General features: G+C 38.4%; 2 protein-coding genes across 6 annotated transcripts; both read right to left on the bottom strand.

Annotated features, from left to right (window-relative positions):
- Window positions 1-255: 255 nt before the first annotated feature.
- On the bottom strand, window positions 256-13854 carry kiaa1191 (KIAA1191 ortholog). Of its 3 annotated transcripts, none has more exons than XM_084136685.1 (9): window positions 13594-13854; window positions 13093-13217; window positions 12069-12177; window positions 11679-11872; window positions 5222-5333; window positions 4984-5108; window positions 4764-4867; window positions 4498-4679; window positions 256-1216 (listed from the first exon to the last, which is right to left on the bottom strand). In XM_084136685.1, the coding sequence occupies exons 3-9, from the start codon at window positions 12094-12096 to the stop codon at window positions 1008-1010; spliced, it is 954 nt and encodes a 317-aa protein (XP_083992811.1). In that variant the 5' UTR covers window positions 12097-12177; window positions 13093-13217; window positions 13594-13854; the 3' UTR covers window positions 256-1007. The 3 variants fall into 3 exon arrangements, with proteins under 3 accessions (XP_083992811.1, XP_083992813.1, XP_083992812.1); XM_084136687.1 differs by having other exon boundaries at window positions 4519-4679; XM_084136686.1 differs by lacking the exon at window positions 13594-13854 and having other exon boundaries at window positions 13093-13392.
- Window positions 13855-18996: 5142 nt separating this feature from the next.
- On the bottom strand, window positions 18997-25252 carry LOC311097391 (uncharacterized protein). 3 transcript variants are annotated; one of them, XM_084137016.1, is made up of 3 exons: window positions 25103-25239; window positions 23295-23696; window positions 18997-21032 (listed from the first exon to the last, which is right to left on the bottom strand). In XM_084137016.1, the coding sequence occupies exon 3, from the start codon at window positions 21028-21030 to the stop codon at window positions 20215-20217; it is 816 nt and encodes a 271-aa protein (XP_083993142.1). In that variant the 5' UTR covers window positions 21031-21032; window positions 23295-23696; window positions 25103-25239; the 3' UTR covers window positions 18997-20214. The 3 variants fall into 3 exon arrangements, with proteins under 3 accessions (XP_083993142.1, XP_083993140.1, XP_083993141.1); XM_084137014.1 differs by having other exon boundaries at window positions 23342-23452; XM_084137015.1 differs by lacking the exon at window positions 23295-23696 and having other exon boundaries at window positions 25103-25252.
- Between the last annotated feature and the right edge of the window lie 1367 nt (window positions 25253-26619).

Below are 26619 nucleotides of genomic sequence, written 5' to 3'. Positions count from 1 at the left end.
AGGTGATCAAGTTTTACTAGCCTTATGGGGGAATTTGGTCCCCACAATGTAATATAAACCTGTACACACACACGGAGAGAGAGAATACCATTCTAAAGTTGGTAAAATGTTCAACTGTTTTTGAAAGGCAAGTTTGCATCATTTTAAACAAAGAATTAAATAATAACTTACATGTGACCGTATACGATTTCTTATATCATTAGCAAAAAAAAGGTAAACAGGGAATTGCACGAAAGAAATTTGAAAAAGCAAAAATCATTTATGTCCATTTATTTATTCATGTGTTAACATGTATAATAAAATGAAACGATTTTAAACTTGTAACAAAAATATAAGAAATTCTCTGTCCAGAGCTGTTACATTAAATAAAATTTTAGCCAAAGTTCTTTTATTCTTCAGTCAATTTAGTGCTCTCGTCATTTGACACACCGTCCTCGACACAACCGTATCACAATGCTTTAAACGTCATAATACACACAGCAAAGACTTAAAGAATTAAGTTATCACTGAACCTATTGTGTGTATTGATGATGTTACACAGGAAATCACAACATCATTACTGAATATATAACAATTGCTCTAGGCAGACAAAAAAAATGTTTTTTAACCTGTTGCTACTGTATGCGATGGAACGAAAAATCCAACACATAAAACACTGCTTTTCTTCATCATAGTCAGTGTTAAAGTAAGCCATGAGTAATTACACCACAGTACATCCAAAAACATCAAGGCACGCACACTCTCACACATACTAACTTAAAGTAACACTTTAAAAGGCAAAGAGGAGGCTAACAAAAGACAATTGCACCAACAAAAGTGCTCATACACACTCGCACGTCTGAGGTTGACCACTTACTTTAGACACTAGCAAAAAGATGCGCCTGTGAAGGGAAAAGCAATTACTACTGCAGTGACCCAACAGCAAGACAGCACAAGGGAAAGAGAGAGAGGGTAGACCAGCTACAGGTTCACTATGTGTACAGCTGAGGTGAATGTAGGGAGTTCTCTCAGAATCCAGAGGGTGTAAGGACGTTCATGTCCCGGTGTTTGAGTTTGTGAGGTCGGGTCACCTGTCTCTTCCCCTCCATGGTGGGGATCTCCATCTTGGGGGGAGCTTTGAAGTTGGGGTCCTCGGCCAAGCGGGTGGCCTGAGCCTTCATCACTTCCATAGGGGTGGGTTTCTGAGCTCCCTTATAGGACTGCAGGGCAAAGCCCCCTGTGAACACACAGGAATAACGTTGGGTGTGTTGACACGGATTAGAGGGTGAAGTCCGATGAACTTCCAACAACTGAAGCACTGCATGTGTAAAAAGCTGCCTGCAGAGCTTTAAACCGTTTTATAGAGTGGCTAATTCTGGTTCTTGAATTGGATTGGTCGAGCAGTGTTTACGTAGTAGAACAGAGTTGGTCTCTGCAGTGGTTAATACATATAGATGAAAGGACTTGGATAAACATAAGAAGCTGGTTGGTCTGAATGACGTAAAAAGGCACAGAAATGATGTGAATGATATACACTACTATTCAAAACTTTGGGGTCGGTAAGACTTTTTCTGTTTTTGAAAGAAGTCTCTAATGCTTATTAAATCAGAAATAATTATACTGTAAAATAATATTACAATTTAAAATAACTTTTTCTATTTAAAGATGTTAGAAAATGTAATTTATTCCTGTGTTGGCAAAGCTGAATTTTCAGCATCATTACTCATGATTGATGACCAGATTTGCTGCTCAAGAAACTTTTCTTATTATCAGTCTTTTGTAACACCATAAACACCTTTACCGTCAGTTTTTATTAATTTAATGCATCTTTGCTAAATAAAATAAAAACGTTTGAACGGTAGTGTTATACCTCACATCTCACCTGAATAGATAGCTGGTTCCTCTTAATAAAAAATGCAAACAAAGTCCAGCAATGTTCAATAAATAGTTAAATAATTAAAAAGTTAAATCATTAATAGTAATCAACATACACATAAATAATTCTTCTGCCAAGTATGTATGCATGTCAGAGTTTCCGCTAGAAAAAAATGGTGCCGGTCAAAGTGACCGGCAGAGGTTTCGTTTTCCGGACATTTTAATGATATGCCGGTCAAATATAGCCTCTTAATTAGTCAAGTTGAGGAAAACTGGAGGAAGGCTATGTAACTTAAAAAAAATGACATAATCAGGCCGAATGCAACATGTTTATTAGCCTAACTTTCAAATAAAAAAACGGAAAAAAAACATGAACGTCCGATTGGCGTCAATCAACGCCAATTGTTTTTACTATGGTTTCACATTCATAGTTTAACAAACCAATCCCCCTTCCCCACATAGAATATCTGAAGCCTATTGTTTTTACTCAAGCGAACTTCCCAGTGTCTCTCCACAACCTGCAATGCGCATAAGCCGCGTAACCTTGTTAGGCGACTTCGCTTCTTCGTCTTGATCCGATTCTGCAGCGAGAACCCCCTCTCTGCAGGAACACTCGAGACCCATTTTCTACTATGGTTTTGTACGTTTCTTTATTCGGATCTATTTGCGATCCATTTCATTCTAAACAAACAACGCAGTTTATATGGTTCGTCCTTGTTTCATTATTCATTAAGATAATAATTAATAAATGCGTGCATAATTATCAGTGAACTTGATAAATGTTGCAGATATGTTTTGCTATGCATGCACAAACAAATGCCTTTCAACTTATGTGTGCAAAATTCTGAATAAAAAGAATGTGCAGCAATTTGTACAAATAGAGAGTCTAGGTCTACTATACGTGTTGTAGCCATTAAATAAGCTCATTTAGTTTAATATTTGTTAAAATATTATAATGTTATTTTTTAATTTATGTTGATTATGAAAAGTGAACCACACGAGTAGGATAGGATGCGCAATATCGAGAGACATGGAGCGGGTCAGACATGATTTTGACCACTTAATTAAGTTTGGTTTTGTAGAAAGACTTTTTTGAAGTGAATTTCGTTTTGTATAAATTGTATCTTAATTTTAATAATTTTTTTATCAACCAATTGCCTGTATTTAATAAATAAGCAGCAAATATAGCAGACGATTGGCCTAATCATGCAGGCGCCCGCGCGGTCACTTGCATTGCTCGTGAACGGGAGCGCATCTCATCCTAATTTAACAAAACTCAGCGTAGGCCTCACAGACATGAAATATATCTTAAGAAAGCTTGAAATGTCTTTTTAACAATTTAAAATGAAAAGAAATAGGCTACTCTCTGATTATGTAATCCATGATGTGCATTTCTCTCTATAGGCGCGTTCATAAGGAGATGGCGATCGTCAACTTCATCTTTACAGCTGTTGTTGCTGTTAATAAACAAAAAATAATAGGCCTATAATTGTATTAAACAATAAATTAAATGAAATTGTAATTGTATTAAAAAAGCAACAAAAAAAAAATCCTGTTTTTTTTGTTTGTTTTTTTACGCATTAAATTCAGCTACTGAGTCACTGTCCTCAGTGCCCAGAAAAGCGCTGAAACGGAGATGAAGGGGAACCCGTTTTTATTTTATTTTTTGGCTTATTTTAACTGGCCCATCCAGTTTTCTGGAGGCCCACCTACAATCAAAATCCTGGCGCCGTTAGTGCTTCGCAGCGGTCTGATATCAAGAAATAACAGACCGCATTCCACATTGGAATTCAACCAAGCCATGTAATAATGTTTAATAACTTTCAAACGGTAGAGCCTGTTCCTTTATAACATAGCCAAAGGTCGGTGTATTTTTGCTTTATACATTTTAGGCTTATTCTCAAATTCAGATTGTGTTAGGGGGGCGGGATTATAAGGCAATTTTAATCGGACAATTTGACCGGAGAGATTTAATTTTGTCGGACATTTCATTTTTTTTCCGGCCAATGTCCGGTAATTACCGGACAACGGAAACCCTGATGCATGTATGTATGTATAATGCATGCATGTATGTGTGCGTGCGTGTGTGTGCACGTGTACATATATTTCATAAACTTAACTGTCAGCTATTTTCAGCTAACAAACAACCTGGCAAATTAATACTGATTTGAGATTATGTGTGTATATCAACTATATTACAAAGGTTTCAAAGATGACTTATTCAATCTGTTTTTTAAATGAGCTTGAATTTTTTTTCCAGCACATGGTTGTCTTTGAGGAGAGTGAAAACTCAAATGAGTAAACTGGAAGGTAATGTGAATAACAGATTTATTCTCATTCTTAGTAAGAGCCTGCCTGATGATAAAATTAAGATTTTACTTACTGTAAGTACTTCAAATTATGAGTAGATTGTAGATAAATTTACAAGGTTGGGAGCAATGTGCTGGATTGACAAAAATCACCAAAATCTAGCCTACTGTTATTATATTATTACTGTTATTATGATAACATGAGCATATCTGATCGACTCATGCTGTTAGAATGGATTATTTGAATGCAAGTGGGGGTCATTAGGGTGATTTTGATATTTAAAGAGAGTATGCAGAAAAGTTTATCTTCATGTAAAGTGCACATGTGGTTTACCTGTCATAGCTGAATCTGTACCTGGGTCAGTGGTGGACTTGCTGACTTGAGGCCGAGGTCCAAAAACACCCCAGCGCTCTACATGTCCGTCACCTGAAGCCAGATCTATACTGGAGCTAGAGCTGGTGCTCATCTCAGAGCCTGTGAGAGATGCTGTGGAGCCCTGACTAGTAAACCAGCCCCTGCCAAATACACACTCAAAATTACAACCCACAAAATGATGAATGTAAAACAAAGGATGTGAAGCTGCTGACTCATTCAGGCACCTGCGTTTCTGCTTGGGTGAGGATTGAGGGGTCCCAGAAGGCGTTGACTGATTAGATGAAGGCTGTTTCTCTTCTTTGGCATCCACACTTTGCATTTGAAGCTTCTACAACATCCAATACACACAATTTATGCTTTTTAAAAAAAGACCTGTATTGGAGATGTCAGACCAAAATCTATCCTATAACATTTGGAGCTGATGTAAAGAGGATGTCTGCCTACATGCATTGACTCTGCCAGACGATGGTATCGGGTCTCCTCTGCATTCAGGCCTTTGTGTGGAGTGTAGCCTGTATCGGTCAGTCCTGCCTGCTTCTCAAACTTGTGCATGCTCTCCTGGGTCTGCTCTGTAACGTAGCACAACAGGTCCAATTAGGACTAAACTAAACTGAACTTTCCACTAAAGAGCAGTTAACACTGTGAAATATGATGCATGAGGCAGTCATCGTAACATTCTTACTGATGATGAGGGAGTTCATGACAGACGAAGCTTTGGCTTTCACCACAGGTCCTGCAGGTTTAGTGGACTCAAAAGCAGCACTTTGCTTTACCCCTCCTTCTGACTCATCCTCCTAAACATATACAGGAAATACCAGAAGAATTGTTAGCATTAGTCTACCTGTGGTTTAGTCTTAAACTGGAATATATACAGTCATGTGAAAAAGAAAGTACACCCTTTTGAATTCTATGGTTTATGAATCAAGGCTGTGCGATTAATTTATTTTTGATCAATTAAGGTCCTGCCACAGCATTTCAATCGGGTTGAGGTCTGGACTTTGACTGGGCAAGTGCAACACCTTGATTCTTTTCTTTTTCAGCTATTCTGGTGTAGATTTACTGGTGTGCTTAGGATCATTGTCTTATTGCATGACCCAATTGACCTATCGGTAAGTCCCTCCCCTCAAACGCATATGAGCCAATGGCAGCTGAGAATCAGTTGTACAGGCACCGGAACTCGGACATCTTTAGGTTTCAGCGCCATAGAGAAACACTGGAAGATCCGAAGCTTTCATCGGTTTGATGGTGTTTATGCTACAAAAATGGTAAAATGATGTGCCTGGGGTACTTGTAACACTGATTCCAGGCATCCTGAGAGGATGGGCAATGGAATTTATTTTATTACATTTCCTAAACCCAAACAAGACAGAGCAAAATGTCTGCTTTGGATTAAGCTGTGTATTAATCCAATGACGTAGTCACAGTAACTTGGTTCCCTAAGGATTCAACCCCAATCCCAATGAAGACAAAAACGTTAATTTTCTGGTTGTCATACTCTGATTAAAGTTACAACTAAAGTCAGTGAGTACATGCTAACGTACATACCTAAATAGCTACGGTTCTCACATCATGTACAGTGTAGGTCAAAAACACGTAAACGAAGTCAAGTAAATTTATTTATAGACCACAACATTAACACAACGTTTGTTGATCCAAAGTGCTTTACAGACGGTCAAAAGGTTAATAAAAAAAAATAAAAAAAAAAAAATAAAAAAAATTAATAATAATAATAATAATAATAATAATAATAATAATAAAAGAACATTTAAAAAAAAAAAAAAAATCATACACAGCATCACTCAAATGCAAGAGTATAAAAATGAGTCTTGAGGCTAGATTTAAAAACGTTGAGCGATGGAGAGGCCCTGATATTAAAGGGTAAGCTGTTCCAAAGTTTAGGGGCAGCAACCGCGAAAGCTCTGTCACCTTTGGATTTGCAACGTGAACGAGGGACAGATAAAAGAAGCTGGTTACAAGATCTTAATGACCTAGAGGTTGTATATGGCTGGATAAGGTCACAGATATAATCCAGGGCTGATTTTTGCAGTGCCTTATATACAAAAAGAAGGACCTTAAAATCAACTCTGAATTTGATAGGGAGCCAGTGCAATGAAGCAAGAACAGGAGTAATATGCTCCCGCTTTTTTGTTCCTGTCAGCAATCTGGCTGCCGCATTTTGAACCATCTGAAGCCGAGATAGAGTGCTTTGAGGAAGGCCGACATACAGAGTTACAATAGTCCAGTCTTGAAGAGATTAGTGCGTGGATGACAATTTCAAGATCTTTTTCAGAAAGAAAATGTTTTACCTTCGCAACAGATCTGAGGTGGAAGAAGCTACTCTTTACAGCCATGTTTACCTGCTTGTCAAATTGTAGTAAAGGATCAAAATGGACCCCTAGATTTTTTACATAGGGTTGTACGCTATCACTAAGGGAGCCTAACCTACTTGTCAGAGTAGTATTGAGTGCAGCGGGGCCTAGCAGAAGCACCTCTGTTTTGTCAGTGTTTAGTTGCAGGAAATTGTTAGCCATCCAAATTTTCACTTCGTCAAAACATGAGAAAATAAGTTGTATAGAGAAGTCATTTTCAAGTTTGATTGGAAAGTAAAGTTGTAGGTAATCGGCGTAGCAGTGATAGTTTATACTATATTTCTGGAGAATGGAGCCCAGGGGAAGCATGTAGAGTGAGAACAATAAAGGGCCAAGAATAGAACCCTGAGGAACACCATAAGGGACGGGTGCAGTAGGTGAGGTAAACGACCCAATATTTACTGAAAACGTCCTACCCTTTAAATAAGAGGTGAACCATTGTAATGCCGTGCCTTGAACCCCTACTGCATATTGAAGTTGTTTCAAGAGGATGTCATGGTCAATAGTGTCGAAGGCTGCACTCAGATCTAGCAGTAACAGAATGACAGATGACCCTGAATCAGTAGACAACAAAAGATCATTCGTAACTTTAAGCAAGGCTGACTCTGTACTGTGAAGTGCTCTAAAATCAGATTGGAACTTATCCAAAATGTTAAAGGCATCCAGGTAAGAAGTAAACTGTGAAAGCACTGCTTTCTCTAAAACCTTGGAAATAAATGGGAGTTTAGAAATTGTCCGGTAGTTACTAAGAACAGATGGATCAAGGTGAGATCTTTTTAGCAGGGGCTGTACAGAAGCATGTTTAAAAGACACAGGGAAAACCCCACTAGACAAAGAACTGTTTATAATGGTTAAAAGCGCAGGGCTAATAGTGTCTAATACCTCTCTAAGCAAACGGCCAGGCAGTACATCAGATTGACAGTATGTAAATTTCATCTTAGAAATTAATGCACTTAATTGAGATTGAGTCACTGGTTTAAAGCTAGTGAAATTGCTAGAAGGAGAGATCGGGGGAGAAACAGCCATGTCAGGAGGAGAGAGGTGAGATCTGATATCTAGTATCTTCTGTACAAAGAAACCTAAAAATTCTATGTAGGTCTCGAGATTGCCAACAGGAGCTGAGCAAGTGGCTGGATTAAGTACTGAGTTTATAGTTTTAAAAAGAACTTTTGGCCTGTTTGCATTCATGGCAATCAAATTTGAAAAGTATTGAGATTTTGCATCACTGACCGACTTTTGATAGGTGGCAAGACAATCTTTTAAAATTTGATAAGAGACCTGAAGGTCTGCATTTCAGTGCCTCTCCATATTAAACTGGTTAACTGTAAATTAATTTAATCTTAGCCTGTGGTACATGAACAGTGTTGATCCTGGATGTTGTCATCTGTGATCGTGACGACTGTAACATGAGGCTTCTCCTGCTTGCATTGTGATCTATAAACCCTTGCTTCCAAATTTATCTTGATACCCACCACATGCTCCTCGACGAGAGGTGGTCCTTCTGTGTCCAAAATTCATCAAAAACATCTTGGGACAAGGATGACATTGACAGCTGTCATTGTAAGACAGTTAGCAACTCTGTTAGCCATCCAATTTTGGGCAAGCTTTAGCTGCCGCACAGATGGCCTCACATTTGACACTAGAATACTCTGGTATGCAGAGGAGTTCATGGTCAACTCAGTGACTGCAAGGTGCCCAGGTCCTGTGGCTGCAAAACAAGCTCAAATCATCAGCTCTCCACCACCATGCTTGACAGTTGTTATGAGGTGTCTGTGCTGCTGATGTGTTTGGTTTTTGCCAAACATAGCACTGGGCTTTATGGCAAAACATCTCCACTTTGGTCTTGTCTGTCTAAAGGACATTGTTCCATTAGTCTTGTGGGTTGCAACTTCGCAAACATAAGCCCTGCTGCCTAGAGGTGGGCGATATATCGTTTAGACGATAATATCAAAATTGTTGCCTGGACGATATGCAAAATTGGGATATCGAATATTTCATAATTTGACATGAAAAGGCCAAACATGAAAAGAGCTGAAAGAAGTTAAAGAGAAAACAAATAACGCACACTATAACCTTCTAAACAATTATATGTAGCGATTTTTAATACTGTAGGGCAGTACTATTCCTGGAAGCAACCTCCGATGGTCCCGTGTCGTCAAAAACGCACATTCATACGTAAATTCAAAATAGTGCGCGCAGAAGCACATGCGCAAACCCGTTTTTAAAATGATATATTAATTATTTTTATTTTATCATATGTCATTTTACAAAAGGACATTTTACAAACCTACGTTTTGCGCATGTGCTCCTGCACGCACTTTTTCAGTCACAACACAGCAATCAGAGGAGGACGCGCTGAAAACTGTAATGCTGTTCTCTTCCTTCATAACTCGTACTGAGAAGGTTTGAGTTGCAGAGGAATTTTGTGACTGTTTCACCTGTTCAACCACATCAAAGTTTCGTAATTAGTAAGTGCGTGCTTTTTCTCTTTTTGTTCTTATGTGCTGAAGGGCCGCTGTGCCTTTGTGAAACGGTGTTTGTACGTGAAGAGCTCTTTTCTAAAACGCCATAAACCTAAAAAGCTGCCTCAAAGAACCAGCAAAAGTAATGATTATGAATATGTAAAATATTGCAATAAGACATTTTAATTGCTTATTAATTTCTGTGTCGGCTGCAAAGATGAAGTTGACGATAGGCTATTGACTCGTGATCTTCGCAGTAGGCTAGTGAACGCACCGGAGAAATGCACATTTATTAGGCTACATAGTTTTATTTTGTTTTGGATGGTTTTGTTTAGAACCAGCTTTCTGTAAATACATTTCACATTTTTTAGGCCTGTGAGGCGAGTAGGCTACGGTTCGGTTCATGATGATATAATCTCCAGTTCAAGCACCTTATGTTGTGATTTGCTAGCCTATATTTACTTTTCCTATGTATTAAATCCAGGAAATTGGTTAATGAAAAATGTATTAAAATTAAGATACAATTAATACAAAACGAAATTCGTTTTAAAGAAAGGCTTTGTGCTTTCTGTTTTGAGGTCTCTGTGAAAGTTTGAAAGTCTTTTAGTGCCGCTTTCAGAGCACTCGCGTCCATAATGGAGAACTGTCACGTGTTTTTTCCTGATAAATGCAAACACAAAAAATAAAAGACAAAATACTTTTTTAAAAAGACAAACCATCAATAAAAAAAAATAAAAAAAATAAAAAATGGATTGATTTATAGCGTTTTGGGGAAAAAATGGATGGATTTATAGCGATTTGAAAAATAAAAAGTTTTAATTTGAATTCACATCAACAATATTGTTGTTTGATTTAATAATCACTGTTGCAAGAGGTGCCTAGTTCCGTTTTTTTTTTTGTTTTTTTTTGTTGTTTTTTTGTAAGGGGAAAAAGTAGGGGCTACCTCAGATTCTGTTTAGTTAGCTCCTTTATTGTTTTTTTCTATAGCCTAGGCTACAATAATAGGTCAAATGCAGCAAGTCAAAAGACCAACTGGACCTTCTTTGCCAGTTTGCACACATTTCTTTGAAGGATGGCAAAAATATCATCTGAATATCGATATCGAGATATTGGAAAAAAATAGAGATATTCATTTTTGTCAATATCTCCCACCCCTACTGCTGCCATGTACTGTCATGAACTTTAACATGCTAACTGAGGCCTGTAGTATGGAAGCATGTATCCACCACATCCCGCCAATCTCACAATTCAGACTTTTTTTTTCTTCTCACAATTGTGAGTTTACATTTGCGTGATATAGTCGCAACTGCAAGCTATAAAGTCAGAATTGTGTGATATAAAGTCGCTATTGCGTGTTATGAAGTCAGAATTGTGATATAAACTAGATTGCAATTGATTGCAATTTAGATTGCAATCTAGATTGCAATTGCAAGTTTATACATCACAGTTCTGAGAAAAGTCGTCAGAATTGCGAGCTAAAAAGTCGCAATTGCAAGAAAAAAAGTCAGATTTTATAGTTTATTTCTCACAATTGTGAATTTATATCTCGCAATTCTGACTATAACACGAAATTGCGACTTTATATCATGCAATTCTGACTTTATAACACGCAATTGTGAGATAAAAAGTCGCAATTGTCTTAGAAAATGTTTCATTCTGTGTCGGAAACAAGCTTCCATACTGTAGAGTCTGAGATGTAGTTTTTTGCATTTTCTCTGAGCAGTGCACGGTCTGTCTTTGGGGTGAATTTGCTGGGACGTCCATTCCTGTGAAGATTGGAAACCGTCTTGAATGTTTTCCACTTGTGAATAATCTTCGTCACTGTAGAATGATGGACTTCAAATTGTTTACAAAACGGCCTTGTAACCCTTCCTAGATTGATGGGCAGCAACAATTGCAATATTGCTGATGTCTTTCCTCCTTGGCATTGTGTTAGCACACACCTGAATGCTCCAGACCAGCAAACTGAGAAAACTTCTGCTTTTATAGAGTTGGTCACGCTTGCTGATGATCAATTAATCCAAGGCATTTGTTTAGCAGTGCCTGACTCCTACTTACTCTATTAAATAAACCATGACATGGTGTAATATTCGTCCCGGTGTTGTTATCTGAAGTTGTATTTACCTAATTTTAAGACCTGCCAAGGGCCGGAGGATTTTTTTTTATTATGTCTGATATATAATACCATAGAATTCAAAAGGGTGTACTTTCTTTTTCACATGACTCTATAATGTGTGTGTGTGTGTGTGTATTGTATTTGCATGTTCATGCGGGCAAATCGGTCAAAGAATAAGCAGCGCACACGAACCTCAGCAAGTCGGGCAAACTTCCTCTCCGGTATAACAGGTCGTCTCCACAGGTTGTTAATATTAATGTCAGTTGGAGGTGGAGACATGGGCCGCTCAAGATTATCATCATAGCTGAAAGCTCGACGGGTCATCCCGACTGGGATGGACATCCCTCCGAGGAGTCCCTCTGAGGAACCTGGACCTGCTTCCAGGGCTGAGGTAAAAGAGCAAAACAACAACATCTGAACAAACACATTATTTGATGCATTTAAAAGTAGAAACTGGTGTGATAAAACCATCTACAATCTATTAAACGTATTGAAAATGTAGGTTAATGTTTAATACCCTTGACCCCTTTCACTTTATGCACTGCAACGTGTAACATGAACAGGTCTAAATCTCTCCTTTACCTGGAAGGTCTCCAGGTCTGGACACCATGGCTACTGAATGAAGTGTTTCTGTTAGACCAAAAAGTGAAGACAGCCTGGACAAACCCAATCAAAGCAGACTGGATCAAAACTACAGATGAAATAAAGAGAAAGGAACAAGTTACACATTAACCAAGCAATATTTGATTTTAAGGCCAAAGAACCATCCAGCAACCTCAGATTAATCATTAAAGAGACACAGTTCTTAAATCCTTTGGTACAGTGTTCAATTGACCCTCTGCATCATTGTGCAAGTGACTGACCACACAACAACATCATTACCAATGAATGAGTGGCTGAAATTCCAAAATCCCAGATATTATACAATTTATTACAACATTACATTTATTATTGTATGTTAGGAATATCATACAACCATGACATATTTCATCCATGTTTTAATTTGTATAGCAGGTATACAAATTATATTGTGCGGCACCTGATTTAACAAAAATAAAAATGCAATGTTTTGTTGTAAATGACTTTGGATTTTAAAGGACTTTTTAAAAGTTTTATGAATTCATGTCATACAAACAAACAAGTAATGTGGTTACATTCATTCATGACATCTGAAAAACACATGAAATGCATTAACTTGACCTTTAATAGCATGAACCGAATTTTGTTATAAATACTGATATCGAGTGACATGGAAAAAATACTGTCATAATATTTTTGGCCATGTCGCCCAAACCTATTCACACAATTTCCAAAACATGTGTTGTCCACTAATTTAACCGTATGTTAACACTTACCATGCCCAAGATAATTATAATTTATTTAAGACCCCATTTAAATCTTTATGCCTTTTTCAATAACAAATATGATTGCCTTTGAATAAATGAATAAATGTCGGTCATGTGGAAGTTCTCTAAAGTAACTATGTATATCCAAGACCATATGCCTTTAATTTAGCATTATAAACATGAAATTATTTCCTAGCTGAGTGTAAAGTTGTCTACGCATATATGTTTAGATATCAAAAGCATATTTGTTCGTCTCTTACCTGTTAAGGGCGGCTGGATCACCACTGCTAGAGCACAGGTTGATCTTGCTGACAAGCTGAAGTTTGCTCAGTCAGCATTGTGGGACGCCAGGACTAGCACAGCCAGTAGTATAAGACAGAAAAAGCTGGAGAAACAGGAACTTATGACTGACTGCAAGACAAACCTTTTGTCTGAGAAGATACCACGTGTGATAAGAAATGCATCTGAACACGGTCTATAATACGACTAAACACCGTTATTGACGTGATAACGCAATGCTGGGAAAGGGCTCGCACCAGCTGTCTGTCCTGATGTTATGTAATGCTGTTCTCTTTCACAGTAACGTTACTGATTTCCGCTACGTCAAAAGCCAACGCACTAGCGTTAAACACAACAACACGCTTCTTTTAACAAAACACTATTTCGGCTAAGTTTAACAATAATTGAAATACTGAATAATACCTCACATTTTAACAAATACAACAATATTTGTTGAATCGTATGTAAATGAGCCTACTAACGTTAGCTGTTCAATCCAGTTTCGGCGACCTGAAACCGGTTTGAGGGATGCGCTGGCGAGCTCAAGTCTTCCCGCACCTCCTCTACATCAGCTAACAGTCCAGCCGAGGTACTGAGGACACGTTTAATCGAATGGCTAAATTACACATCAAATATGTTTGACAAGAGTTGGCCTTTATATCTGCCATAACTTCAACTTCCTTTAGGTCTCTGACAATAAGCCAACCAGGACAACACAGCTGGGGCTGCAGTCCCCCAATCTCGCGATACTTTGATTTGTCATTATCATCATAGCAACTGCTGCAGTACTTCAACTAGCCGCACGAGGCAGTAAAAGACCTAAAATACACAGCAGCTATGGGAATCAGAAAGAGATTTATTGCCAAGTATGTTTAATCACACATTGCATAGCTAATGATTACTCTGTGATTATTTCATAGCTATGCAAGTTAATTCACCCAAACATAAAAATTTGTTATTATTTACTCACCTAGCAGTAAACCTGTGTACTGTTCTTTTTCAGCATTAAATGACTTTTTATTTAATACATCCCTTCTACAGTATAATCCAATGAAGAGAACTGCAAGTCCTCAATGGACAACCAGCTGTCTGGTGGTTAAGATTTATTCTACATATTCCATGAATACCTATAGTTCTCATTTCAGCAACATTATTGAATTTCTACAATCTTTCTGGTAGGCTATTGTATTATTATATGCATTGTAATTTTTCTACTGTTTTCTTTTTTACTTTTTCTTTCCTCTCTTTTTGCTTTTAAGGAATTAGAAGATTGTTACTGTATGGGCATACATTTGGCACCACCAAAATTCAGTAATGGCACCAAACTAACAAACTGCGTGTGATTCTTCAGTGATTAGTAAGAAGCTTTTGTTTCCATTGGCACCCTCTGGAAATGTAGGGCCTCATGTACTCACATAAGGACTCCCAAGGAACCACATGAAGCCACAAGTAAGTAGGCTATAGTTCCCCCTGCTAGGGCTGTGGTGGGTGGTGCAAGGGACCCTATAGCACCTTAAAGGAGGGTGTTGTGTAGTGTGTTGGTGTTTGGTGGGGGATGTGGCACAGGGATTAACACAAGGGGGCTGGGGTGGTTATTCTCACTAATGAGCTTGAATGGTTTATAGCACCCCACCAAATCCTAAACACACATACAAAATAGCAAAGAACATACATTTCGGAAAATTAAAGCTACAGTATGTAATATTTTTGTAATAAAATATCCAAAAATCACTTGCACAGTGTGATATATTTCCTGCTGTGTACTTACAATATCCCAAAAGTTCCCAAAGATTTTTAATTTCAGAGAAATTCCAATTTTAAATTATGGCTTGTCCCTGTGCCCTGTCCCACTTGTCGCCCGTCAATGACGTAATATCCGCGTTATCCCTGGTTTCCACTCGTACTGCCATAGTAACCAAGGCAACAGACGTGGACAACTGCGTTACATCTAGCTCACGCTGTTGTTGTTTCGTTCAAACATTATAGATCATGGCAAGCATACTTTGGGACAAAAGGAGAAATAAAACAAGGATCAATATCAGCATGGCGTTTTCGAGATGCCAAGAGCTCCACGTCCATGACAGACTTCGACATGACAGAGACGCGCAAATGTAGAGGTGTCTTTACATAAAACTAATCAATGTTATATAGCTCAACATGATGAAATGTTAGAATATGATCAGTATGTTATTCTAATGTTGATCTAGCTTACTGCTAGTCTCATACAGATAAACTAACACATAGAATAGCATCATAACTTTCAACACACTCAAATGCAGTTTAGTGTGATAGTGTGTAGACCAAGTGAAACAGCGCTGCGTAAGCATTACCTCACAAGTTTTATTCGTCTAATAAACTGACCTGTGTGAGTATTATTTAGTATTTGCGGGTATGTTAGTTCGGTAGAATGAAATGTCCTCATTCCTTTAACGTTATATCCGCGGGACTCGCGTGTGGCGCTGATATCTGTCTCCCATTAGCAATCGCGACCTGCTTTATACCACAGTCATGTTAAAAACATCAATGTATTCACTCATCCATAAACATTATTAGATCCTTCGGCATGACGGCAAGTTCCACAATTCCGCTTATGCGTCATCAACATACGCCTTTGTTATTGTAAGAGTTTAGCAACCCCTAGCGGCGAAAAAAATTACATATTGTATAGCTTTAAGCATATAAAACAGTTCAGTAATTTACAAAGCACATTCAAAACTCCAAATATATTTAATTGTGTAATAAACTAACAGAACTGATATGGTACAATCCTTGTGTTGTTGCCTTACCTCTTATCTGAGTGAGCTTCACAGAACATTTAGGGGATTTTTCATCTTTTTCAGCTCCTTTACACTATGGGGTTCCTCAGGGATCTGTTCTATCACCATTGCTGTTCCCTCTTTATATGCTTCCTCTGAGCTCATTTTTTCAGAAATGTAATATCTCCTGTCATTGCTAAGCTGATGATACCCAATTATATTTACCTATAAACTCAAACTGGTATGTTGGAGTGTTTTGAGGTAATTAAAACCTGGATGGCTAGTAAATTTTCTCAGCTTAATAAATCCAAAACCGAAATGCTGATCCTAGGCTCTCATATAGCTCTGCCTCAGCTTTTTAAAGATCCCTCTCAACTAATGCTCAGTCCCATGTAAAAAAAAAAAACCTTAGTGTCTTGTTCAACACATCCTAATAGACCTTATTCACAGCAGCGCCATCTTTGATTTTTAACCAAATAAAATGAGGGATATGAGGGATAGACATAGGCTACATCTCTTCAGTGGGTTGTACTATTATTTAATGTGTTTCTGGATTGATCTGCAGACGAAACACTGCAAAAATATCTTTCCATGAAATTTCAGGAGACAAAAAACTCCAGACAACATGAGTTATGGAAAATTGTAAGTGATCTAGCAGTTTTATACAAGGGATGCCATTAAAAACAAGTCTGGCGCTGCTCTGAATAAGGTCTATTATTTTAATAAGCAAATCAGTGTAGTGCTTAGGGGGAGCTTTTTCCATCTTAGGGCTATCACTTTCTTATTCCAGGAAGGACTTGGAAATAATGATTCACTCTGTCATGTATGATGTGTACTTGTTGTATTGTAATAATGGAGTGAACGCTGTGAGGCGCTATTTATTACATCAAGGCTTGACTACTGCAACACACTTTTTGTCGGTCTACCACAATTGTCTCTTGGCTGGTTACAATTGGTGCAAAATTCTGTTGCTAGAGTCCTAAAAGGGACAGAAAAGAGGGAGCACATTACCCCAGTTCTTGCCTCTCTTCACCGGTTGCCAGTGAAGTTTTGTATTGATTTTAAGATTCTGTTGTTTGTGTAAGGTTTTGTCTGGGCTAGGCTGGGCTCATCTTCTGTTAGTTGTCCCCCGTTCTAAATACAAATCTTAGGGAGACTGAGCTTTTGCGGTTACAGCCCCAAGTCTCCTGGAACACATTAGGTCTGTTCCTTCTCTGTCTAGTTTTAAATCCGCTTTTAAAATGCACTTTTATTCTTGGATTTTATAATTGATTGATATAGTGTGGATTTGTTGGTTTATTGAATCTGTGCTGCTGTAATGAATTCCTAAATTCTGGTTTGTTTTGTCACACTTTATCTTGCCTGTGTTCCTTTTGTATTGGTTTTGCTCGTGTTCTAATTCTGTTTCCTGGGTTTGTATTTTTTTGTGCTGTTTTTAGATTGTTTGAGCTGGCTGATAGTTTGCCAGCTCAGTCCTGGAGTTTTGACCCTATTGCTCTTCCCAGACCCTACAAGCTTGTCACTCCACCTTGGCCTGTTGACTAGTAAGCTCCACCTTGGCTCGTTGACTAGTAAGCTCCACCTTGGCTCCTCGCCCCCTACGGCTCCACCGGGCTTCTTCGTCCCTCCAGCTCCACTTTGGTCAGTCGTCACTCTGCCATCACCATGGACTTACGGGCCTCCTTCTGTGACTCGTCCCTCCACCCCTTTTGGCTCTGCCTTAGTCTTCGAGCACACCAGCTCTGCCTCAGTCCTCTGGCAGTTCTGGTTTGTTTTATCAAGCGTAATCTTGCCTGTGTTTTTTTTTATTGGTTTTGCTCGTGCTCTAATTCTGTTTCCTGGGTTTGTACTTGTTTTTGGCTGGTTTTAGATTGTTTGTGTGTCCAGTATCAGCCAGAAAGGCCATTTTGTAACCCTGCCCACACTGCCCAGTCCTTTAGCCCTCTCTTCACTGACTCACATCAGCCCTTCGTCTCCACCTACCCTAGATCTGTATTATCTCCTTTATTGCAACCAAAGCTGACAGCAGCACTTACACAACATGTGTTGTATTTAAATTTTCTTTAAAAAATAAATGTATTGTTCCAGTGAAGACAATTTTGCCACAGCATTGTCATACTATCTAGTATTTAAAGAAACAACTCACTGCTGTGTTTTAGCAATTTACAATAAGTTACTTAAAAATACTAATAAAATTAATTAGTATTAAAGGGATAGTTCACCCAAAAATGAAAATTAGCCCATGACTGACTCACCCTGAAGCCATCCCAGGTGTATATGACATTCTTCCTTCAGACGAATACAATCGGAGTTATATTAAAAATGTCCTGGCTCTTCCAAGCTTTATAATGGAAGTCAATGGGTATATTTTTTCCATCAAGTCCATCAAGCGCATCCATCCATGATAAAAAACGAAACGGCTCTGGGGGTTTAATTAAGGCCTTCTGAAGTGAAGCGATGTTTTCGTGTAAGAAAAATATCCATATTTAAAACTTTATAGACTAAATTAACTAGCTTCCGGCAGACGGCTGTACGCAAGTTGACTTGCGCCAAAAGAGTAACCCTTGAACTTGACGCACAACGTAATGACGAACGCGGTTGCCCGTTTGGTCTGAACCGTGAGAGGTGTCAAAGCTTATCCTATGTCATACACATACAACGTCAAGTGTTACTCCTTTGGCGTAAGTCGACTTGCATACGGCCGTCTGGCGGAAGCTAGTTATTTTACTCGATAAAGTTTTAAATATGGATATTTTTCTTACACGAACGCATTGCTTCACTTCAGAAGACCATTATTAACCCACCAGAGCCGTTTCGAGCACTTTTATCATGGATGGATGCGCTTTGATGGACCTCCAAAAAAACATACCCTTTGACTCCCATTATAAAGCTTGGAGCCAGGAAATGTTTTAATATAAGACTGATTGTATTCGTCTGAAAGAAGAATGTCATACACCTAGGATGGCTTCAGGGTGAGTAAATCATGGGCAATATTATTACCAATCAATAATATTACTAATGGAATAGACTACTAATTGTCTCAGAAGACTCACTGTAACTTTTTTTTTTTATCTAGTTGATGGAACAGAACCCCCCCCCCCCCCCCCCCCCAAACATAAAACACACCCATACATAAAACACAGATATTTTATTAATTTAAAAAAAGTGGGGAAGAAAAGTACAAGGTTGCTGAAAATGTACAACAGGTTTTCTTTTTCATATAGTGTAATATACAGTTTCTCTCAAATCATTATATCCATAATAATAATAATAATAATAATTCAAAGAAATTTATTATGCATGAATACAAAATAATTTACAAATTCACATGCAACCGTACTAGTTAATCTTTTAACAGTAAGACAATCTCAAAATACTGAAACACCAAATCATTGCAGAGAAAACCAGATTTTCTGGGTGTGTACAAACAGTCTTACAGATAACAGTGCAGTTCTACATTGGCCTTTTGCCATACATGTGAATATCAAAATTATGTAGGTCAGATTTTTCATTTTATGTTCTGTTGTTGAACAAAGGTGATTCCTAACCAGGACATTTTATCATTTATCCTCTTACCAGATTACTCAGTTCATTCTACAGCTGTCACACCATGTTCCACTTTTAAACTGCAAAACAAGGGCCTGAAAACAAACATAATGGCTGTTTTCAACGTGATCATGTAATTTGTCCTTTGTTGTCAGAAGATGGAATTATCATAGCTTGTTGTGTAAATACCAATATATTAAAGTGAACTAAGAAGGGTTTGAGACTATATAGAAATAAGAGTTGGACATATTTATTTATTATACAGAAAGGCGCCCTAATCCAAGTCAGATCTTTTGCTGAACCTGTTTCCCAAAAAACTTGGAAATGCCATCAAATGTTCAATAATATTTCAAGTAAGCATGGCATATTCATTCTGCATCACAGTAGCTGCCTAATATGCAAATTTGATAAAACCCGGGCGTTCAAAAAAGTGAGATTCTTATCTGTGAATATTATGCATTTCTGTACCACTACATTGTGTTGCGTATGTTAGAACTGCAATTGCAATTATATATTAGACCTGCAAAATCTCACTAAACAATGTTAAAGGCATCCAAAAATCAATGTGTTTATTGATCACAACTGGACATTACTAGACTGACTCAGTCTTATTGACATTCATAGTAACTCTACACTATGGCGTGGTATCGACATGGCACCATCTATAGGGTTACGGTTTTAGAAATACACCAAAAATGTATATGCATATAAACCTGAAGTGCAAAGTCATAATTCCAAAATAATCCACGTTACTCTACGTGATGTTTAGCCTCACCGGAAAGAGATTTTAGCAAAAGCAGATTACTTCTCGGCGATGGCGGGCAGCATGCAAGCGCGAACGCGGGCTTCCTTCCACGCGCTGCGGCATTCTGCGATCCAGTGGGACACTATGGTCTGTTTGTCCATGCAGCGACTGCTCTTTCCCCTCCAGCCAGCAGGGGTGCCGTCGAGCTTGTTGGGAATGCCGCTGCGCGCAGCCAGGCCACCGTCGTCCAGCTTCTTCCTGCTGAGAGGTGACCGCTGCAGGACCGTCGCTGCAGTGACTGTCTCAGCCAGGCAAATCTCTGGGCAGCTGCTCTTGCGCGGGGCGTCAGCTGGCGAGGAACAGCACGGGTAGGTGTCGCTGCGTGGCCGACGGGGAGGAATGCTCCCCCTTCTGGTGGGGAGCGCTAGCTCACCTCTGTGGCTGTACAGGTACTCCAGTGGATCTGCAGGGCTGGGGACGTCATCTCTGCATCCGTTGTCCTCCTCTGGGGCGGCTTGGGCCTGCAGTGGTTCTGATGGAGCAGATCTGGTGGTCTCTTTCTCTTTATGAGCTTGTTCAATTGTCTGGTTGATGCTCATGGAGGTGTGGGGCAGTGGAGACTGCAGATGCTGGCGCAGGCGTTGCAGTCGTAGGCAGGGCTTTGGGGAATCCAAAGGGCCGATGGAGAGGATGTCACAGTCGGGCTCATGCAGAGGGAAGGTAGGCCGGGCCAGATGGCAGATGGAGAGGAAGTAGTCCTGTGTGGTGGTGTGCTGGCTGTTGGTCTGGTTCAGGTCCTGTACCAGCTCCTCATAGCCCTCCCTGATGGTGGGGAGGCCCCGTTTAGCCAGTAATCTGGACCTGGGACGCATGACTGTAAAAGTAAATAGTGCTTCATTAAATAGATATGTACATGATAGGAAAAAGGGTTAGGGTCCAATTCTCACTATTAACTAGTAGATTATTAGCATGCATATTACTAGGATATTAGCTGTTTATTAGTACTTATAAAGCAAATATTAATGCCTTATTCTGCACAACGATATTCTACATCCTTAATCCTTCCCAATACCCAAACTTAACAACTACCTTACTAACTATTAATAAGCAGTAATTAGGAGTTTACTGAGGCAAAAGTCATAGTTGGACCCTAATCTAAAGTGTGACCGAAAAAAACCCCAAAAAACATAGTATATCATAACACCTTACAATATGGTCCCATTAGATAACATGCTTTACCTAACATTAACTAACAAAGCAAGACATTTGCTACAGTATTTATTAATCCTTTCTAATTAAAATTCAACTGTTCATTGTTAGCTCAGGTCCATTAAATAATATTAGATAAATGTTCAAATTAACAAACTTAAGATTAATAAATGTTTTTGTAATTTTGTTATTGTTAATTCATGTTAACTAATTTAGTTAACTAATATTAACTACTCATTGTAAAGTGTTACAGATTACTTTAATATCTCACTTGTTTCGACATAAGCAATGAGATTAAATGGAGAGCAAATGGAGACTTCGCACTTGAAGGTGTGGGCAAAAACAGTCTTTCGTCAATAGTGTAGTGATGTATGATGCACAGTTCACACAGAAGTCAAACCAAGCAGCTTCTGTTGGTCAGCATGACAAATCTGCATGACAAGCTTGAACCTGTTGCAAAATCTGCTCTCAGATCACACTGATTCCTATTGAAATGACTATTTTGTCTGTGAATTTCGCTACATGTGACCTCTAAATCTCTTGGTTAAAAACATTAAGGTTTGTTACATGAAGTATTATTCTTCTCTCAAATCAGCTGTGGAGGCAGCATAGGGTGGCAATGTTCGACACGGAGCGCTGCCCCCACACAACATGCCATTCCTCATCTCTAACTGTTCCAGCGAAATCACAAAATAAACTGCAACCAAATACACCACCATTACTGATATACATCTGCTGACAAACAGAAACGAGACGGAAATGTTTATTAAAATATATAAAATATTTAATATTTTTTTAATAAGTATTATATAATTTTATATACAAAATTATTATAAAAAATATATAATTCACTATAAACCCATTTGTATATGATATGCTCAAGACAGGAATCACTCTTGAAATATTCCTAGTCAAATTCAAATGATCTGGTCTATGATATCCACATTATTAGTATCCTCTTACTATTTCTGTGTCTCTTAAAGCATTTTAGACAATTTGAGACAAAGTCGATTGAAGAGAATTCCTGATCTAGGAAAGAAAAACCTCTGAATAATCCAACTTTCTCTAGGGAACCATAACAACATGTATTCGCAATTCGCAGCCAAATCATTTGGTTTTAAATAAGGTTCCTTTAGTAAACATTAGTTAAGACATTAACTAATAATAAGCAATACATGCAGTATTTATTAATCTTTTTTAATGTTAGTTTAAACATCATTCTTACAGACATCAAATTCATCAGCATACACACATACTCTCACTCACAGACCTCTAATGCATCTCTTATTGGCTTTGACCCACATTATTTCTGTATTCATAATTAATAACAGCATCATTTCAGAAGTTGTTATTACCTGCTCAATCCTTCCTTAATGATGCTCTGTACAGTAAATGCCAGAAATCAATGTATATAATGGGAGGGATTGGTTACAGGAATATGTGCAAGCCCAGTCTCCATGACAACACCTCTTCCCATCACATCCCAGACTGTGCTCAGATTTCACAGCAATCGGAGAGCACATACATAGACACACATAAACACACACCGTGAAACAGCTCCTACACTACCCCCTGCCGCCCCATGCCCAAATCATCTGAACACCCCTCTTTATTGTGGCGGACCAATGTAAACAACCCAACACCAATTCCCACCCATCCCTATTTTCAAATAATTTTAGTTGCCTAAACATGCTTGGATTTTCCCAGATTTCCTACAACAATCTATGAAGGAAAAAAGAACAGCAAAATACTTCAAGATCAAAGCAGATCTGTCTTACACATCCCATCACGACGGACATCTGGCGTGGGTCGCTGTTTCTGACAACAACAGACGAAATTTAAAGTATCTCTTGCCCTAATCCTAAAATAAATTTGGAATTGTCGGATTGTGTTATATGTGAAAACCTGAAGAATAATGTAACCATACCCTTTCCCTGGTTTGTATTAAGGCCAGTGGTGTGAGTGGCGTCCCACCTGAGATGGGTCTCTCCGGCTGCCTGGTTTTGCTGTGGATCTCTTATTCTTCCTCCACTCCTCTCGTTTCGTCTCCTCTTCCCTGCCTTAGCTTAGAGCCTCCAACTGCTGCTACACACAAAAATAATGATTTTCCTCCCATCTCTCCCTCCCTCTTTCTCTCTTGCCGGTTTGCTTGCTCGCCCTCTCCCGTGCGCCTCACTCTCTCTCCTCCCTTGGTCAGTGCTAAAAATAGCACCTTCGTTCCCATCCCTGTGGCTGCGAAGAATCATTTGCAAAACGGATTTTACCGGTGTGGTGGGGAGAAAGAAACAGGAGAGGGGAAGAAGTTTGTATGACAGTATGGAAAAACAGTCTGAGAAAAAAAGAGAAAAAGAACCTCCTAAATCATACCCCTATAATGATAGATAGATAATAAACAGATTGTGATGACACATTTATTAAAAGAACCCTAAAGTTAAAAAGGGACATGATGCATATCAGTATTAAAAATACACTAATTCTGTGGGATACCCAGTTGGTCACACTTTACATTATCAACCTTATGAACTAACATTAAATGCAAGACTATGGATTCACTGTGTAACCACATGTTGTTCTGGAAAATTCCCACATTTATATTTACAGGTTTAGGAGTGAAGGCAGTGTTAGGGTTAGGATTATAAATGTTAGAGTTAGGTTTTAGGTTAATGGTTGGGTTATGGTTAGGGGTAAAGTTAACAGTGTAACTACAAATGTTAATTAAATGCAAGTAGTTTAAATGTAATTAATGCACTAACATGGTTAATAGTAGTTCTGCCATTACAACTTTCTGAGAAATTGTTATGGTAATGGATATGGCAATGTTAACGTATTTGGCCTTGGTGGAATAGATCTGCTACGCTGCTGCTGCACATATAACATACATGAAATAACCCCCTGTAGCAGATCTATAGGTGGAGCTGGGGAAGAAGAAGGGTTTCTGGAAGCGCTTTAGGCTCAAGCGGTTGAGGCGCAGCTCATTGGCTGCTGATGCCACAGCAACCAATCAGCTGTGCTATGTAGATAACAATTCAGATTGTTAACAAACTGAGTTAAGGACCCATCAGCCTGCGCCATCTAGTGTTTCATGACAGAACTTTGTATTTAAGGCTACCTAATATAAAGTGTGACCACACTGGTCCATTCCTGATACCAAGTCAACAGTCATAATTTAGATTCCCAATATCATGCATTGCTCTCTCATGGTTGCTTTTTTACAAGGAGGAAATGAGCAAGTAATTTTAGAGATATGCCTCTATTTTTTGACCTTGGTTTGCTGCTCTTATCTTGAGTGAAGAGAGTGTTTATCCAGCTATATATAGCTCCGTCTGCAGGTATATTGAGCCCTCAATGACCTTTCATCATGTTCACGTTGCTGTCAAACAGTGGAAGGGCAGTAAACTTGTGAGCGTCAAGATAACAAACAGCACGACTGTATAGGTGTCGATTCCCCACACATGAGTATAGACTGTACGTGCAATGGAAAACTCAAGAAAAATAGACAGAGTAATCTTTTGTATACGATAGTAGTCCTTCAAGCCAAACTGAAATACACTCTCAGAAAAAAAAGGTATAAGCTATCACTGGGACGGCACCCTATAAAATGGTTCTATGTACCATTTAGGTATACATTTGATACTAATATGCACTCTTTAAGTACAAATGTGTACCTTTTGAAAGGGTACCACCCCAGTGACAGCTTTTGTAAATAAACATGTTTTTTTGTTCAAAGTCCATTACCTGTGATGGTAGATAGCTGTCCCGTATATTCCACGTTTGTTGGATGAACTGTTGTAGTTATCAGATGATATCGTCAACATAAGCTTCATAAAAGGTACACTGCCCTGTTTAAGCCACAAACATCATGTTCAGTCTTAAAAGTGTTTGTCTGACAAGGAAGGGTGTGTGAAAAAGAGAGAGGGAGTGGAAGGGAGGGACACGTTGAGAGGGAGGTGGTTGTTTTGAAGGTGGAGCAGTTTAGAAATAAGCACGTTTACAGACCAGCCCTGTTAAATTCAATATAATCCCATTCCATTCATCTCACTTCTGGTCAGAGGTCAAATGAGAAGATTTTCAGTCTGCTCTGATTGAATTCACTCCACTTAAAGCAGTGTTATTTTAGTATCAAGCGTGTAGTATATAACACGCACGACTCAGAATGACTGCAGAAAGGGCAACTACACTTTAACATAAACAATGCCAGACAAGAAACAGAATGAAACACAGGTTTTAAATACAAGGGCAAACAAAGGGAACTAATCAAGACCAGCTGAACAGAATGATTAATTAATGGTTAACCTAGGTGACAAACTAGGAAATCAGATCAAATAATGATAGGGAGACAGAGCAGAACTGAGTCAAAACACACTAAACAAAACTATGAACCTTACAGATATTATATTATAGTTTTTTATTAATATTTTGAATACATTTTATTTTTATGTTTTCCATTTTCATTTTAGCTTTAGTAAATTTGTTGTGCTGACTATCTGTCTATAGTTTTTATATATTTTATTTTACTTTTAATTTTAGTTATTTTAGTAAATCAAGTTAATAAATTTAACTATTAAGTTTTTTTAAAACTTAAAAATATTTTAAATTTAGTAACCCTGTCTCAGGGATGGACTGGCCAAAGGAAGCACTGGGCCAGGTGCACCTTTACATAATTTATTGAAAATGTCCTTTTAATTTGATTTAATAATTTATTTTACTTGATTATCAAACTTGAACATAGATTTCTAAGAACACATGTTATGTCCTCTTAAATACTCCACCCATTCTCTCAGAATTTACTCACCCTCATGCTGTCCCAGATGTATCTTTCTTCAGATAAACGCAAATAGAGATTTTAAGAAAAATAAAGGTAATAATATAGTCTATAATTGGGTGTGTATTGGATCCCCCAAAGTTGACACCTAAAAAACAACACAAAGTGTACATCAGGGCTGTTTAATACTGTTCCTGGAGATCTACCTACCTTCACAATTCAGCTGCAACCCTGATCAAACACTACTGAACCAGCTAAATAAGGGCTGTGTCCAAAAACTTAGGCTGCCTCGCTGCCTTATCAGGCAATGACATAGTTGGTAGCATTTAGACACAAAGGTACCTCACAAAACTGAATTCAGACAGACTTCTGAGGCAGCGTAACGTTCTAGACTAATGTGAGCATGCATTTACTCATCTCACTTGCACAAAAACAGCTTCAGTATTCATAAAAATGAAGAAAAATTGTGAAATGCAAACAATATTACATA

This window comes from Abramis brama, assembly GCF_963993115.1.
Source record: "Abramis brama genome assembly, chromosome: 15".
Taxonomy (NCBI): domain Eukaryota; kingdom Metazoa; phylum Chordata; class Actinopteri; order Cypriniformes; family Leuciscidae; genus Abramis; species Abramis brama.
The sequence above is the reverse complement of the archived record's forward strand: the minus strand, read 5'-3'. Positions and strand labels throughout refer to the sequence as shown.

Excerpts from the sequence above, each read along its gene's own strand:
- kiaa1191 (XM_084136685.1), bottom strand. The coding sequence starts at position 12,096 with ATGGTGTCCAGACCTGGAGACCTTCCAG. Across the intron at positions 5,109-5,221 it reads CATGAACTCCCTCATCATCA|AGCAGACCCAGGAGAGCATG; the intron begins GTAAGAATGTTA and ends GCTACGTTACAG. Across the intron at positions 4,868-4,983 it reads GTCTGGCAGAGTCAATGCAT|AAGCTTCAAATGCAAAGTGT; the intron begins GTAGGCAGACAT and ends TGGATGTTGTAG.
- LOC311097391 (XM_084137015.1), bottom strand. The coding sequence starts at position 21,030 with ATGCGTCCCAGGTCCAGATTACTGGCTAAACGGGGCCTCCCCACCATC.